This window comes from Somniosus microcephalus, chromosome 3, assembly GCF_052327205.1.
Source record: "Somniosus microcephalus isolate GS21.2 chromosome 3, FLI_Smic_1.0, whole genome shotgun sequence".
Lineage (NCBI taxonomy): Eukaryota > Metazoa > Chordata > Chondrichthyes > Squaliformes > Somniosidae > Somniosus > Somniosus microcephalus.
In genome coordinates, this window is record NC_140989.1 from 185,421,851 (window position 1) to 185,436,419 (window position 14,569).

At 49.5% G+C, this 14,569-nt stretch overlaps 1 protein-coding gene across 1 annotated transcript in view; it reads right to left on the reverse strand.

The window, feature by feature from the left end:
• Nucleotides 1-14,569, reverse strand: part of LOC147121625 (uncharacterized) — a 273,615-nt gene that overhangs the window by 17,558 nt on the left and 241,488 nt on the right. Inside the window, 2 exon segments of the mRNA XM_085982020.1 lie at nucleotides 2,667-2,787; nucleotides 6,485-6,569. Of these exon segments, the coding sequence (XP_085838146.1) occupies nucleotides 2,667-2,787; nucleotides 6,485-6,569 (206 nt within the window).

The following is a 14,569-nucleotide window of genomic DNA, read 5'->3' on the forward strand; positions in this document are numbered from 1 at the left end:
GTCCAGGCAGCTCTCCCCTTGTGCAAGTAAAAATCAAACTAACAATCTGATGGTACTGCTTGTGTTTTAAAGTCTTACTCGGAGTTGAGATTTCGACAGGGGGAGAGAGAAAACAGGGAATTGCAGGCCAGTCAGCCTGATATCAGTTGTCAGTAAAATGCTGGAATCCATTATTAAGGAAGTGGTAACAGGGCATTTTGAAATTCATAATATGATTAGGCAGAGTAAAAATTGTTTTATGAAAGGGAAATTGTATTTTATTGGAGTATTTTGAGGATGTAACTAGCAGGGTAGATAAAGGGGAACCAGTAGATATAGTATATTTGGATTTCCAAAAGGCATTCGATAAGGTGCCACATAAAAGGTTGCTACACAAGATATGGGGTTGGGGGTAATATAGTAGCATGGATAGAGAATTGGTAATGGACAGAAAACAGCGTAGGGATAAATGGGTCACTGGCAGGCTGTAACTAGTGGGGTGCTGCAAGGATCAGTGCTTGGGCCTCAGCTATTTACAATCTATATTAATGATTTAGATGAAGGGACCAAGTACAATGTACCCAAGTTTGCTGATGATACAAAGCTAGGTGGGAAAATAAGCCGTGAGGACACAAAGAGCCTGCAAAGGGATACAGACAGGTTAAGTGAGTGGACAATAAGGTGACAGATGGAGTATAATGTGGGGCACTGTGAGGTTATTCAATTTGTTAGGAAGAATAGAAAAATAGAATATTTTTTAAATGGTGAGAAGCTGTTAAATGTTCGTGTTCAGAGAGATTTAGGTGTCCTCATAGAGGAAACACGGAGGCTGGAATGTTGCCGGTGCTCAGGGGGCGGGTTTGGAGGTGGGACATCCGACAAAATCACAAAGATTGACAGCGGGTCAGAAACCCGCTTTCAAGCCACCTCCAAACAATCTTCCCAGGTGTCGGGTCCCCGATTTGCGCATGGACCCGACACCTAGCAGCGGGAAGAGGATTATAGGCACTTAACTGCTTATTAACAGGTTGTTAAGAGGCTTTTTGCAATTTTGACAGGTCTACTGTGGGCTTCCTGACGTCCGGACACCACGCCAGGTAAGTGTGGCGTGCTGTGGGTCTACTGTAATGTTTCTGCATTGATGACAGCTGCAGAAGTGGTGTGAAGGATCCAATGGTACACTGGTGAGTTTCAGAGGTAAGAAAATGTTGGGAAAATCATTTTTAATGCATTTACACTTTTCTGTAGGTGACAAGTTTTGGATTGTGTGTGTAGTCCAACCTCATTGGGAGAACCTCTCTCACCAGTGACAGATCGCTTCTGTCATCTCACCTGCAGCTGCCATCTGTTCTAGCCTAAGGAGGGAGTCACTGGAGAGCCTGGGATCAAGGGCTCACCTTTGTACAGTGATTGTCAGTGTTTGCAGCACCTCAATGCTGTCAAACACTGAAAAATCAGCTGTCAAAAAAAATTGCGTGAGGCCCCTTTAAGAAAACCAGCAGATGACGTGCCATCAACTGACGTCATCTGACACCAGCTTCCTCTTAATTGGCTGGCAAGCCCGCATTGTGGGCTTAACAAGACCAATTGACGCAAAATCATGTCTGTGCGTCTGATGTCGTTGGGGCGGGACTGGAACCCGGGAGGCAGCTGTTCCAGCCCCAAGCCGCATCAATAGGAAAAATCGCAGCCAGAGTGTTAGCATGCAGGTGCAGCAAGCAATTAGGAAGGCAAATGGCATGTTTGCCTTTATTGCAACGCAGTTGGAGTACAAGAGTAAGGAAGGCTTACTACAATTGTACAGGGCCTTGGCGAGACCACACCTGGAGTACTGTGCACATTTTTGGTCTCCTTATCTGAGGAAGGATATACTTGCCTTAGAGGCGGTGCAACAAAGGTTCACTAGATTGATCCCTGGGATGAGAGGGTTGTCCTGTGAGGAGAGATTGAGTAGATTGGGCCTATACTCTGGAGTTTAGAAGAATGAGAGGTGAGCTCATTGGAACATATGATACTGAGGGGGACTGAAATGGAATCTTTGGAATTCTCTGCCCCAGAGGGCTGTGGATGCTGAGTCTTTGAGTCTATTCAAGGCTGAGATAGATAGATGTTTGGACTCTAGGGAATCAAGGGATATGGAGATTGGGTGGGAAAGTGGAGTTGAGGTCGATTATCAGCCATGATCTTATTGAATGGCGGAGCAGGCTCGAGGGGCCGTATGGCCTACTCCTGCTCTTATTTCTTATGTTCTTGAAGTTAGTTCACTGGGTCACAGGGAGCCAGTGGAGCTCGGAAAAGATAGAAATGACAGGAGTGCAGGGTCCCGCAGGAAAGGACCTAGATTGTACAGTTCATTAGTTCTAGCCTGAATAACTGGGCGTGTAACCTTGCTAGTGCATTTTTTTGCATATGTCTATCAACAGTGCGTTTGGAAATTATTTAGCTGTCAATTTGGTGTGAAAGTAATGGTGCTATTTTCGTAAGAAGATATGAATATTTTCAGGACAAGAATGTACTTAACAAAGCATAAACAATGAGTTAACAGTGAAAAGCTATCGAGAGCCATTCAGACCAGATAGCTGGGGGACAGGAGCAGAACAGATCTCAGACAAGAGTGGAAGGTACATACATCAGGCAAGAATGAACATACAGTAACACACGAAAGAATAGGAGAGAAATGCACTTACTTCTGCAGATTCACAATTGTTCCATCTGGGAATATGCTCTGTTCATGACCATCAGGAAAAAGATGTTTGACTGTCTGGTCTGGAAATACTATTTCCTTCTTACCATCAGGGTAATGCTTTTCTAAAAGATAAGAAATATTAAAATTTTACCAAGATCATAACAAACCTGTTGTTTGAAACACAGAGAAATATGCAAGAACTAACAGAAACTATCTTTACATCGAGAAAATGGGATATATTCTAACAGCAAATGTGACCTTTTTTAGTGCCAAGCATTGGTAAATAGGGAAAATACCAGCTCCTGACACTTTATCATTCTGCTTTTTGTAATTCTAATAAAGTGATTAATTTCCCTTTCCTTCTCTGGTTTGGTCTGAGCCAATGGTCAATTTCTATAATATAATTTTGATTTTGATTTCTTTGATTTTTCTGATGCTTAGAGTAACGGTTTAACTCTTATAAAGAGAGCGTTAATAGATGGCAGTAGACATGCAGGCCCCCCGATTCCGCGGAGATACAACCAATCTTTCCCCCACTGGAAAATGGCGGCGACCTGGTTGCATCAAGGGGTCAAAGCTGGTGGGGGGGCGGTTGGACTCCTTATGCTGGTAGTTCCTGCAGCTTAGGCTCATTCACAACCTGATATACTGTGGAGGACAGTACATCCAGTGAGGTGAGGCATACCGGCCTTTAAAAGGGCAAGTGGCCATACCAAGGATCAGCTCCTTAACAAGGAGACTGAGATAACCATGGCTGGGGTCCAGAGGGGAGGTGTGGGGGGTGGGGGGGCTGGGCAACCATACCCCGACACATAGGCAGGTAGTGCCAGGTATGCATCTAAAGTGGTACTTCTGCGCACATGTCCCATGGTAATGAGGTGTCCTCCCAATGATTACACAAGCTCTGGTGAGGTCAGCGCTGGAGTGGACCAACAGGTGCAATGTGACCTGCCGACTTTCAGTTTCACTACATTTGATGTCAATCCCCCGGCCAAGGAGTGCCCCTCTTTTCAACGGTTCTCCACTGACCCATGTTGGAAGTGCATTTATATGGACATCAGGTGAGGACAAAATCAGGCTGGTGTCAGGGTGTCAGAGTGTCAGCTTGGCTTAGGTGCTAGTTGTCTTTTCTCTGAGTCAGTAGGTCATGGGCTCACACCCCATTTCAGGAGCATATAATCTAGGTTGACGTTTCAGTGTGGTAGTGAGGGACTTCTATGTTTCAGAGGTGTTGCCTTTTGGGTTAAATGTTAAATTGTGGCCCTGTCGGTCTGTTCAGGTAGATGTGAATGACCCCATGGCACTGTTCAAAGAAGATTACAGGAATTCTCCTAATCAATATTTATCCATCAAACACTGCCACCAAAACATTTATCTCCTTTGCTATATCTGTGCAAATTGACTGCCACATATGTCTGCAAAAGAAAAGTGACTACACTTAAAAACAAATTTATTGGCTGTGCAGTGCAAGTTCTTTCTTGCTCCACAGTTGAAAAGCTAGCTGACACTCAAGTCTAGATTTTCCAGTATGTGTGCTGTTTACACCCAAATGATTTGAAACATAGAATCATAGGGAGGAGTTTTAACCTAAAAGAACAGGTGAGTTGGGGGCCTAGAAATTCAGTGGGCTGCGCCACCCGTTAGCGCCTTAAGAGGGCGCTAAGTGGGTCGGAAGCCACTGGCCACGGCTCCCGCTAAATTCAGCGGGACGCTAATGGCGGCGCTAGCCGTTAGTGCTGCGCCGCTACCGATGATGTCATCGGTGTGCGCAGCGCCCCGCTAACGCCCCGATCGCGATATTTAGATACGCCCCCTGCTTTAACTCCGGACGCTATTTGCGACCGGTTCAGGGGGGCCTACCTGCGGCGGTAGAGGCGCTAATTAAAGGAGAGGTGCGGGGCGGCCATTTTTATTGCTGGCTGCCTGCCAGCACCTCTCCGCGCTGCCGTCCCCGGCCTCCTGAGCCCCCCCCGCCGCCCCCCTGCAGAGTGCCGACTGCGTTCCAAGAGCCCGGCACTTCTCCTCGGTGCCGGGCTCTTTTGCCGGCACTCGTGATCCTCGATCGCGCTGCACAAGGCCCCTCCCCTTTAAGAAGGGGAGGAAGGCCTGCAGTACCGCAGCGCGCTGTGCCGCAGCGTGTGGCACTGCAGCATGTTGCGCAGCGATATTCAGCTGCAGTGCCCCAAGAGGGATGCGGAGCGCCTCCAGTAGCGCCTCGCTTCCCTCTGGGGCGCGCAAACTGAATTTGCGGCGGGCGGCCGCGACTGCTTCCAGGGCGCTACTTTTAGCGCCCTGGCGAGGCTGGCGCCCCAAACGGGGCTATAGTGAATTTCTAGGCCAAAGTGTTAAAAATCCGAATCCCAACCTGAAACCGCCTCCAACACGGCCACTTCTGGTTTTAACAGAGGCGAGACGGAAGGAGGGCAGCCAGCCCACTCCCAGGAGTCGGGTAGTCCATTTAAATATTATAATGAGGCTGGAAGCCTCTGCTTTAACCTCCATTTTGAATTTAACTTTAGCTGGTCGGGTTTTGCAGGCCTTGTGAAACCTGCCAGCTAAAGCAAGGTAAGGACTGCTGGATCCAGGAGGTGAGTTCCTTTACATTTACCTCCTGAATTCAGGGTCCCTGCCTAACCCACCCACCCGCCCCCGCCACCAGACCTCCGATATCCCCCCAGGCCTCTGATTCCGCCCCCATCAGGCCTCCGATCCCCCCCCACAATGAGGCCTCCCCCCACCCCCCCCCGCCCAATGATCCTCCGACCGCCAATCTTTGCTGACACCTGCACCCCCTGCTCCTCCGGCCCCGATCCTCACCCAGCCATGCTGCTGCTCCCAGCCCCAATCCCTTCAGACTCCACACTCCATGCTAGTTCCGACCCCTGATCCTTCAGCGACCCGCCCCTCCACCCAGTGCTCCTCCGGCCGCCTCACCCCGGCCCTCGATCCTCTTCCAAACGCCCTCCCCCCCCCACTCCTCCAGCCGCCCCCCAGCCCCCACCCGATCCCTCTGTCCCTCCTCTCTGCAGCCTAGTGCTGCAGGCCTAACCACCTGGAGCCAGCCAGCTTCTCATTCTGGCTGGCTGCAGGTAGGGAAACAGAGGCTTCCCATACAAATCAGGCCCTGCCGTTAAATTCGGCAGGGCCTGCGGGAAACCCATTCTCCCGGGTTTCCCGACCACTTCAGAGCCCTCCCGCTCCCAACCCTCCTTCCCCATTAAAATTCCGCCCATAGAATAGTACAGCACAGAAGGCGGCCAATTTCCCATCGAGTCTGCACCGGCTCTTTCAAAGAGCAATCCAGTTAATCCCACTCCCCGCTCTTTCCCCATATCCCTGCAACCCTTTGATTCAAATTTGATCCAAATGTAAGTTTGTACCCAGTTTTCTGTGGTCAGCTTATTAGCATAATTATGTATAGCTTCAGGTATATATTTGGATGTGTGGAAGGAGCATGCTAGTGTGGGAGCAGAAGTTTGTGTTCAGATGAATTTTAAAGGGATGCAGACAATTAAAAGGAGTGCCAGAATAGGGGAATAAAAATCATTATAGTTTTAGGAAAAGCTCAGAAGGCACTTCAACCTACTGACAAGCTGTCCAAGGTTGAAGAGGGAAAGGGCTAAGGAGTGACACACCAAAACAAATGGAATGCAAACCCAAGATGCAGGCATGAGACCTCAGGAAAGTGGTGGAGCAACCCAGCATCTTCTAAACTTCACGTTTTGTTACACCCCACCTGTATCTTTTTTTGGGGAGATTAAATCACCCCATGCCTCTCTATTGGAGCATTATTCACTGTAGCTTCATAAAAACACCCACCTATCTGGTTATTGGGGAACTGTAACATCTCCATTCCATTTGGGTATGTAGTGTGAATTGTCTTTGCATCAGCGTAGTAGTAAATCTGCAAGAGTTTACAATATGTTACTTGTTTTAGACAGTCATTTCCTTAAGCCTATTTTTTCTTTCCAGTTTTCTTTCCTCCTTGTGCAAAGACCCTTACTTTTGCTGGGGTACCAATGCATGGGCAGTAAGCACTGCTACCTTGCCTAAGTGATCTCTACTGTACCTGAAGATCACCTCATACTGTACTGAATAAAGGACACCTGTTCAAGAGCAACTTACACATGATGTGCACAAAACTCTCAATTTATGAACCAGGCAATTAGGAATACAGCTATCAAAAATCAGAGAGAAATAACTAAACTCAGAGACATCTGTTTCTGGCTGCATGTATAACCTCAAGCTTATCTTAAACTTTTATGTATTTTGTGCAGTACAAAGAGCACGATGCGAATATATCAAAATGAATGAAGGTAATGTTAATATTGTTGGGTCGTTAACATGTAATAGTTGCTTTTATTGTATAGCGTAGCCACATACAACAGCTATTTTGCTTAATGAAACCAACGTTTTAATAATCAACAGTTCTTTGTTACTGCATGTAACTTGTTCCTCTATTTTTCCTTGTACTAATGCTCTTCATTGTAAACAGTTGCCTTTTTTGCTGCTGCATTCAAAGCTGTCACGTATAAAGTCATCAGTACAGAAGGAGGCCATTCGTGTCACCATGCCTGTGCCGACTCCCTGAAAGAGCTACCCAATTAGTACCACTCCCCTGTGCCCTGCAAATTTTTCCTTTTTAAGTATATATCCCTTTTCTTTTGAAAGTTACGATTGAATCTGCTTCACAACTCACTGAGTAAAAAAATTCTCCTCAACTACCCCACCCCCCCCGCCGACTTTTTTTGCTAATTATCTTAAATCTGTGTCCTCTGGTTACCGTCCCTCCTGCCAGTGAAAACAGTTTATCCTTATCTGCTCTATCAAAACCTCTCATAATTGTGAACACCTCTATTAAATCTCCCCTTAATCTTCTTTGCTCTAAGGAGAACAATCCTTGCTTCTCTAGTCTCTCCAGATAACTGAATTAGCATTCTGTTAAATCTCCTCTGCACCTTCTCTAAGGCCTTTCTAAAGTATGGTGCCCAGAATTGGACACAATACTCCAGCTGAGGTCTAATCAGTGTTTTGTAAAGGTTTAAAATCACTTCCTTGCTTTTGTACTCTATGGCCCCGATATTAATGTGAAAGCGGCTTCCGAGCAGCGTGGGGGAAACCCGGAAGTCAAGTCAGTGGGTCAGAATCTGAGATCGCAATTGAATTGAAGCAAAAATGTTGACTTGCGGGTTTTGTGTCTCCAAGCTGTGCAGCGGGCATGATGCGCATCCGCATGAGGTGATCTCAGCTCTATTTATAGGGACAGTGTAGAAATGGAAATTGGATCAGCCAGGAAGTGTTAGGGTGGATGCACCAAGAGCAAGGGCAACACCCAGATTTAATGATGCATTGTTAGAATTACTGCTGGGTGCAGTCAGGGGCAGGAGGAACATACTTTTCCATAGCAATGAGAGGAAAAACCTACAGCTCTACCAAGAAGGCGTTGTTGGAGGTGGCTGAGGAGGTGAGCAACAGGAGCGTTGTGCCCTTCATCTTCGATGCAATGCTGGAAGCGATTTAATGGCCTAATCAGGTCAGGAAAAGTGAGTACATTTGCTGATTCACCTGCATCCTGTGCTTTAAGCCTGCCCCCCACCCCCATTCACTGTGTCTTGCTAAGTGTTCTCCATCACATCACCCCTCACACCCACTCAATTTTCAGCAGCACCCAGTCTTCACTTTCCATGCACCATCACTTCCCCATTTATTCATCCACTGTTGCCACTCACTCCAATCCTTATGCAATGTGATGCATCTGCCTCATAGTGACCCTCACCGAATGCACTGCATCCATCGGGTGACTACCTCACCTTCACTCACTCATGGGTATATTTTTTGCCCCTTCTGGAAGATGAGAGCGCAAAATGCAAGTGAGAAGGAGAGGACTGGTGGTGGACCGCCACAAATAGTCCAGCTCACTGATGCAGAAGAGGATGCCATGGAGATAAGTGGCACATCTGCGTCCCTCTCAGTCAGAGACGGAGAGACAAGGAAATCGCAGATAGCTTGTGACAGAATTATAAATATCTCTGACACACATATGCTGACTTTATTTCATCAATGACTGAACTATGAGAAGATTGAGTATAGTGCTCGTCAAGATCGTGACTTTGCCACAGCTAAATCATATCCCTTTCTTTGTCTTCCAGCAAGTGTCGCAGGTCATGCATGAGGATGATTCCTCAGAGGACCTCACTCCTTCTGAGGGAGCACCGTCACAGGACCTACAGCCATGCACCAGCGCAAACACTCACACTTCAGTGGGCCCACTTAGTTTTGCTGAATCTGGGTTTTTACAGTCATCTTTTTTGACCATTGGGGTTTTGATACAGAATTCAGCAATGTTGCCATATTTTTCAGTGAATATTTATCAAACGTTATTGGTAGGTTTTGTGAACATATTTAAAGAGATAGCTTTCTGGAACAGATTTCTTTTAGAGCTGCCTGTCAGCAGTGCTGACTTCATGGTCCTGCATATTTCAGACTCAACATGGACCTCATCTAAAGACAAGGGTCGCAAAATTCGGCTCCATAACGCCTGTTGTTTAGGCGCTATGAGTGCCGTTTTGGTTCCAAAATGGCGCCCGCAGCATGTGTGCACACTTCTGGTGTGGGCCACGCTGAACACCATCTTGGCAGGGCATTAGCGTGGGTGCAGTGAGCATGCGCCGGAAGTATGCAGAGTAGACAGATTGTGACGTCAATCAGAGTGTTACGCTGATTTGACACCAGCGCTGTCATTTTGGAGTGCAACACTCCAGCTAATGCCCTCTCTTAAACTCGCACAGGTGAACAACTGTTCAGCAGCAGGAAGGACCCTCCCCCACCAGCGCTATTTAAAGGAAATATCACCTACTTACAGGTTAGCTGCTGATTGATTTCTACTGGGTCTTGCTGCGTTTGGTGGTTTCTAGAGTTCCTTAAAGTTGCTGAAGTCTACAGGGGGCGGTGTGCCAGGTGCTGAAGGACTTTGTCCTGACTTCACGAATTCTGCAGAAACCACTTGTTCCCAGCTCTGCTTGACCGGTTCATCCGGCTACGATACCAGTGAACGCAACCCCACTTCCACATTCACCAACAGTCCTACACCTTACCTTCCTCGCTTGGCCACAATGCAAAAATAAAAGCCAACACAAAATATACATTCCAAACCAAATTTATAAATCAAGCCATGCCATATTGCATAAAACATTCCCTTAGTGACTGTCTTCTGTGTGCCTTTGCTCGTCCTAGTGCTCCTACACAGTGTTACCCCAGTGGCTGGGGCATGGCTGGTGGAAGGCTGCTGACTTTCAGCAAGGGCACTGGTGGGGTGGCAGTGGTGGGAGGACGAATACTGTCATCCTGAGAGAGGACAGTAGGTTCATGCTCCACGGAGCTACTGCCATTCCCCCGGGGCGGCGCCTCAGCAATCCTAGTAATCTGTTGGAGGACCGATTGCTGGACTGCTGCGACACCCTGCAAGCCCCTTTGAACACTGGTTGGCATGGCCAATTCCATGGAACATCAATCGCGGCAATCAAATGAGTCCATGCAGGCCTTGACCACAGCCGTACAGATTATGGATGGCAACATGTCTGGTGCCTTCAATAGGATGACAGACACCTTAGATATGGCCTTACAGCGCGTCACTGATCTGCACCAAGCTGCATTCGAGCAAAGTGGTAGGAGTGAAATGCAGCTGGCCCAGGAGAGGGATGATGGCAAAAGGGAATATGGAAGTTCGAACTCCACTCAAAACGCTTCCACTTCTCACCCATTGCCACCCCCCGTCAGCCAGTACCCGACATGCTGCCTCCTCTCCTGATGGCTGAGTCAACCCCTGCACAGGCACAAGTGTTTGGTGGGACCCTCACAGGCTCCAACACCCAGAGGTCATCAGCTAAGAGCATCTCAACAGTCAGAGCAGGGATCTGAGCAGCCTGAGACAGTGAGAGGAGCGGGATCAGCGACGAGATAAAGAGCACGAGAGGAGTGGCGAGAGGAACAGCGAGCGGAGCGGGATCAGCGACGAGATAAAGAGCACGAGAGGAGCGGTGAGAGGAACAGGATCAGCAACGAGATAAAGAACGCGAGAGGAGCGGCGAGAGGAGCGGCGAGAGGAGCGGGATCAGCGACGAGATAAAGAGCGCGAGAGGAGCGGCGAGAGGAACAGTGAGAGGAGTGGGATCAGCGACGAGATAAAGAGCGCGAGAGGAGCGGCGAGAGGAGCGGGATCAGCGACGAGATAAAGAGCGCGAGAGGAGCGGCGAGAGGAACAGTGAGAGGAGTGGGATCAGCGACGAGATAAAGAGCACGAGAGGAGCGGCGAGAGGAACAGTGAGAGGAGTGGGATCAGCGACGAGATAAAGAGCGCGAGAGGAGCGGCGAGAGGAACAGTGAGAGGAGTGGGATCAGCGATGAGATAAAGAGCACGAGAGGAGTGGCGAGAGGAACAGCGAGCGGAGCGGGATCAGTGACGAGATAAAGAGCACAAGAGGAGCGGCGAGAGAAACAGTGAGAGGAACAGGATCAGTGACGAGATAAAGAGCGCGAGAGGAGCGGCGAGAGGAGCGGCGAGAGGAGCGGGATCAGCGACGAGATAAAGAGCACGAGAGGAGCGGGATCAGTGACGAGATAAAGAGCACGAGAGGAGCGGCGAGAGGAACAGTGAGAGGAACAGGATCAGCGACGAGATAAAGAGCACGAGAGGAGCGGTGAGAGGAACAGTGAGAGGAACAGGATCAGTGACGAGATAAAGAGCGCGAGAGGAGCGGCGAGAGGAACAGGATCAGCGACGAGATAAAGAGCACGAGAGGAGCGGTGAGAGGAACAGTGAGAGGAGCGGGATCAGCGACGAGATAAAGAGCGCGAGAGGAGCGGCGAGAGGAACAGCGAGAGGAATAGGATCAGTGACGAGATAAAGAGCGCGAGAGGAGCGGCGAGAGGAGCGGCGAGAGGAGCGGGATCAGCGACGAGATAAAGAGCACGAGAGGAGCGGCGAGAGGAACAGGATCAGCAACGAGATAAAGAGCGCGAGAGGAGCGGTGAGAGGAACAGGATCAGCAACGAGATAAAGAACGCGAGAGGAGCGGCGAGAGGAACAGCGAGTGGAGCAGGATCAGCGACGAGATAAATAGCACGAGAGGAGCGGCGAGAGGAACAGTGAGAGGAGTGGGATCAGCGACGAGATAAAGAGCACGAGAGGAGTGGCGAGAGGAACAGTGAGAGGAACAGGATCAGCGACGAGATAAAGAGCGCGAGAGGAGCGGCGAGAGGAACAGTGAGAGGAGTGGGATCAGCGACGAGATAAAGAGCACGAGAGGCACGGCGAGAGAAACAGGATCAGCGACGAGATAAAGAGCGCGAGAGGAGCGGCGAGAGGAACAGTGAGAGGAGCGGGATCAGCGACGAGATAAAGAGCACGAGAGGAGCGGCGAGAGAAACAGTGAGAGGAACAGGATCAGTGACGAGATAAAGAGCACGAGAGGAGCGGCGAGAGAAACAGTGAGAGGAACAGGATCAGCGACGAGATAAAGAGCACGAGAGGAGCGGCGAGAGAAACAGTGAGAGGAACAGGATCAGTGACGAGATAAAGAGCGCGAGAGGAGCGGCGAGAGGAACAGTGAGAGGAGCGGGATCAGCGACGAGATAAAGAGCGCGAGAGGAGCGGCGAGAGGAACAGTGAGAGGAGCGGGATCAGCGACGAGATAAAGAGCGCGAGAGGAGCGGCGAGAGAAACAGTGAGAGGAACAGGATCAGTGACGAGATAAAGAGCGCGAGAGGAGCGGCGAGAGGAACAGTGAGAGGAACAGGATCAGTGACGAGATAAAGAGCGCGAGAGGAGCGGCGAGAGGAACAGTGAGAGGAGCGGGATCAGCGATGAGATAAAGAGTCTTCAAACAGAAAAATCAAAGAGTGACGTCACAGGGCAGCAGGTAGGTGATTGGTTGGTGAATATTACAGTTGTTTTAGTCTCTAAGCTAGCTAAGAAACTGTAAATTGCTATAACTTTATTTACTAAATTAGTAACTAAAACCAGATAAACCAATTAAGTAATAAAATTACAATAATAGATTAAAAAAATAATTAATTAACTAATCAAATAAATAAAGAAGGTTAGATAGACATGGCAGGGCAGGCGGTGTGCCATAACTGCAGCATGTGGGAGTTTGTGGAGACCAACGAGATCCCGAGCAACCACATCTGGGGGAAGTGTCTGCAGCTCGAGGAACTTCAGCTCAGAGCCGTTGAGCTGGAGTACGAGGTGCAGACATTGCGGGGCATCAGGGAGGGGGAGCGTTAACTGGACACTTTGGGGCCGATTTTCCTGCAGGTGTGGGGAATTGTCGGGTTCCCTGAATGTCGGGGTTCCCACACGAATGTAAATGGGCCTGCCAGATTGATGCAATTTTCCCTCAATTGGCCAATTCATTTCCAGCGTGTGGGGACCCTTGCTAATTGACTATTTCCAGTCAGAAAGTCGCACAGTATGATGTCATCATTCGTGGTGCTTTCAAGGTCCACAGCAAGCATTGCTTCCTCTGAAGGCTTCCAAACGAACCATACAGGATGGCAGAGGAGCCTGCAGCAGCTGTGGCCGGTGCCAGACCCCGAGCTGCCTCCGAATTCGACGAGGCTTCACTGCAGGCATTATTGGATGGGGTGAGGGTCCACAGGGAGGTCCTCTTCCCTAGGTCAGGGAGGAAGAGGCCTCCCACTGAGGCCAAGGCTGCATGGATGCAGGTGACAGCAGATGTCAACTCGCTGGGAGTCAACAGAAGAACCTGGATACAGTGTCGGAAATTACTCCATGGCCTTCACTGTACAGGAAAAGTAAGTATGAAGTTTCCATCACCCTCAAACTGATCCCCATTGCCTTTCCTCACCAGCACTCCGCTTTAGCACTCTCTTCCTCCACATCCCACTTCACAGTCACATCCATGCACCCTTACCCATTCCCTCTCTCTCTATGCTCACATTCACATAACTATTTCACCACGCAGCCCTCACACTGCCTTTCACTCTGATGCTTGGAACACAATTGACAACACACAGGGAGGGCCCTTGGTCTTGCAGCCTCACACCATCTTTGTCTCCCTCTAAGTATCTATGCTATGCAATCTCGACACTCACTCCTGCACTCTCACTCAAACTCCACTTGTCTCCCTCATTGCAGGAAAAGAGAGCTCACAACAACAGAGAGCGAGCCAGGACTGGAGGAGGACCACCCTCAATAGCCCATCTGACCCCCTGGGAGGAAGGAGTGCTGGAGATTGTCGGGGCTGATGTGGCTGCGGAAGCTGGGGAAGGAAAGACAGGGGCAAGCCCGCAAGCTGGTGACAGAATAGTTTCCCATCTCTCTCATTGCCATAGCATGAGTCGCTGTTATGATTCTGAAGCTACATCATTTGGACTTATGAGCATCTGCAAAATCCAATGTGCATGTAGCCTTGGCATCACATCTCTCACTCTTTCCTTTACTCCCCCACAGGACCATCCAGAGCCCCCGTCCCCACTGTCGAGGAGGAAGATGCTGTGCAGCCAGACTCCTCAGAGGAAGCTCCAACCTCTGAGGGCGCAGCGTCAGCAGAAGTAAGCGCACCCAGCACCAGCGCAGACACTCACACCTTGGGGGGATCTTCGGGACATAGAGTAGTGTTGTGACCTGGTGTTTCACAGCTCACAAGTGAGCATCAGCAGATTGTGGAGAAAGGGACAGCAGTGGAGAATCCTCGTCGGAGGGCGCAGGCCTCTGCCAGCTCAGCTCAGCTGCATGTCGACCCTCTGCCTCTGGGTCCATCCGCAAGAGAAGAGGTGATGGATCTCCATGCACAGATTCAGGAGTCTCTTGCAGGTTTTGTCTCCAGGGTCGCTGTGAGTGTGGAGCGAATGGAGGAGTCCATAGCGAACATGAGCAGAGCC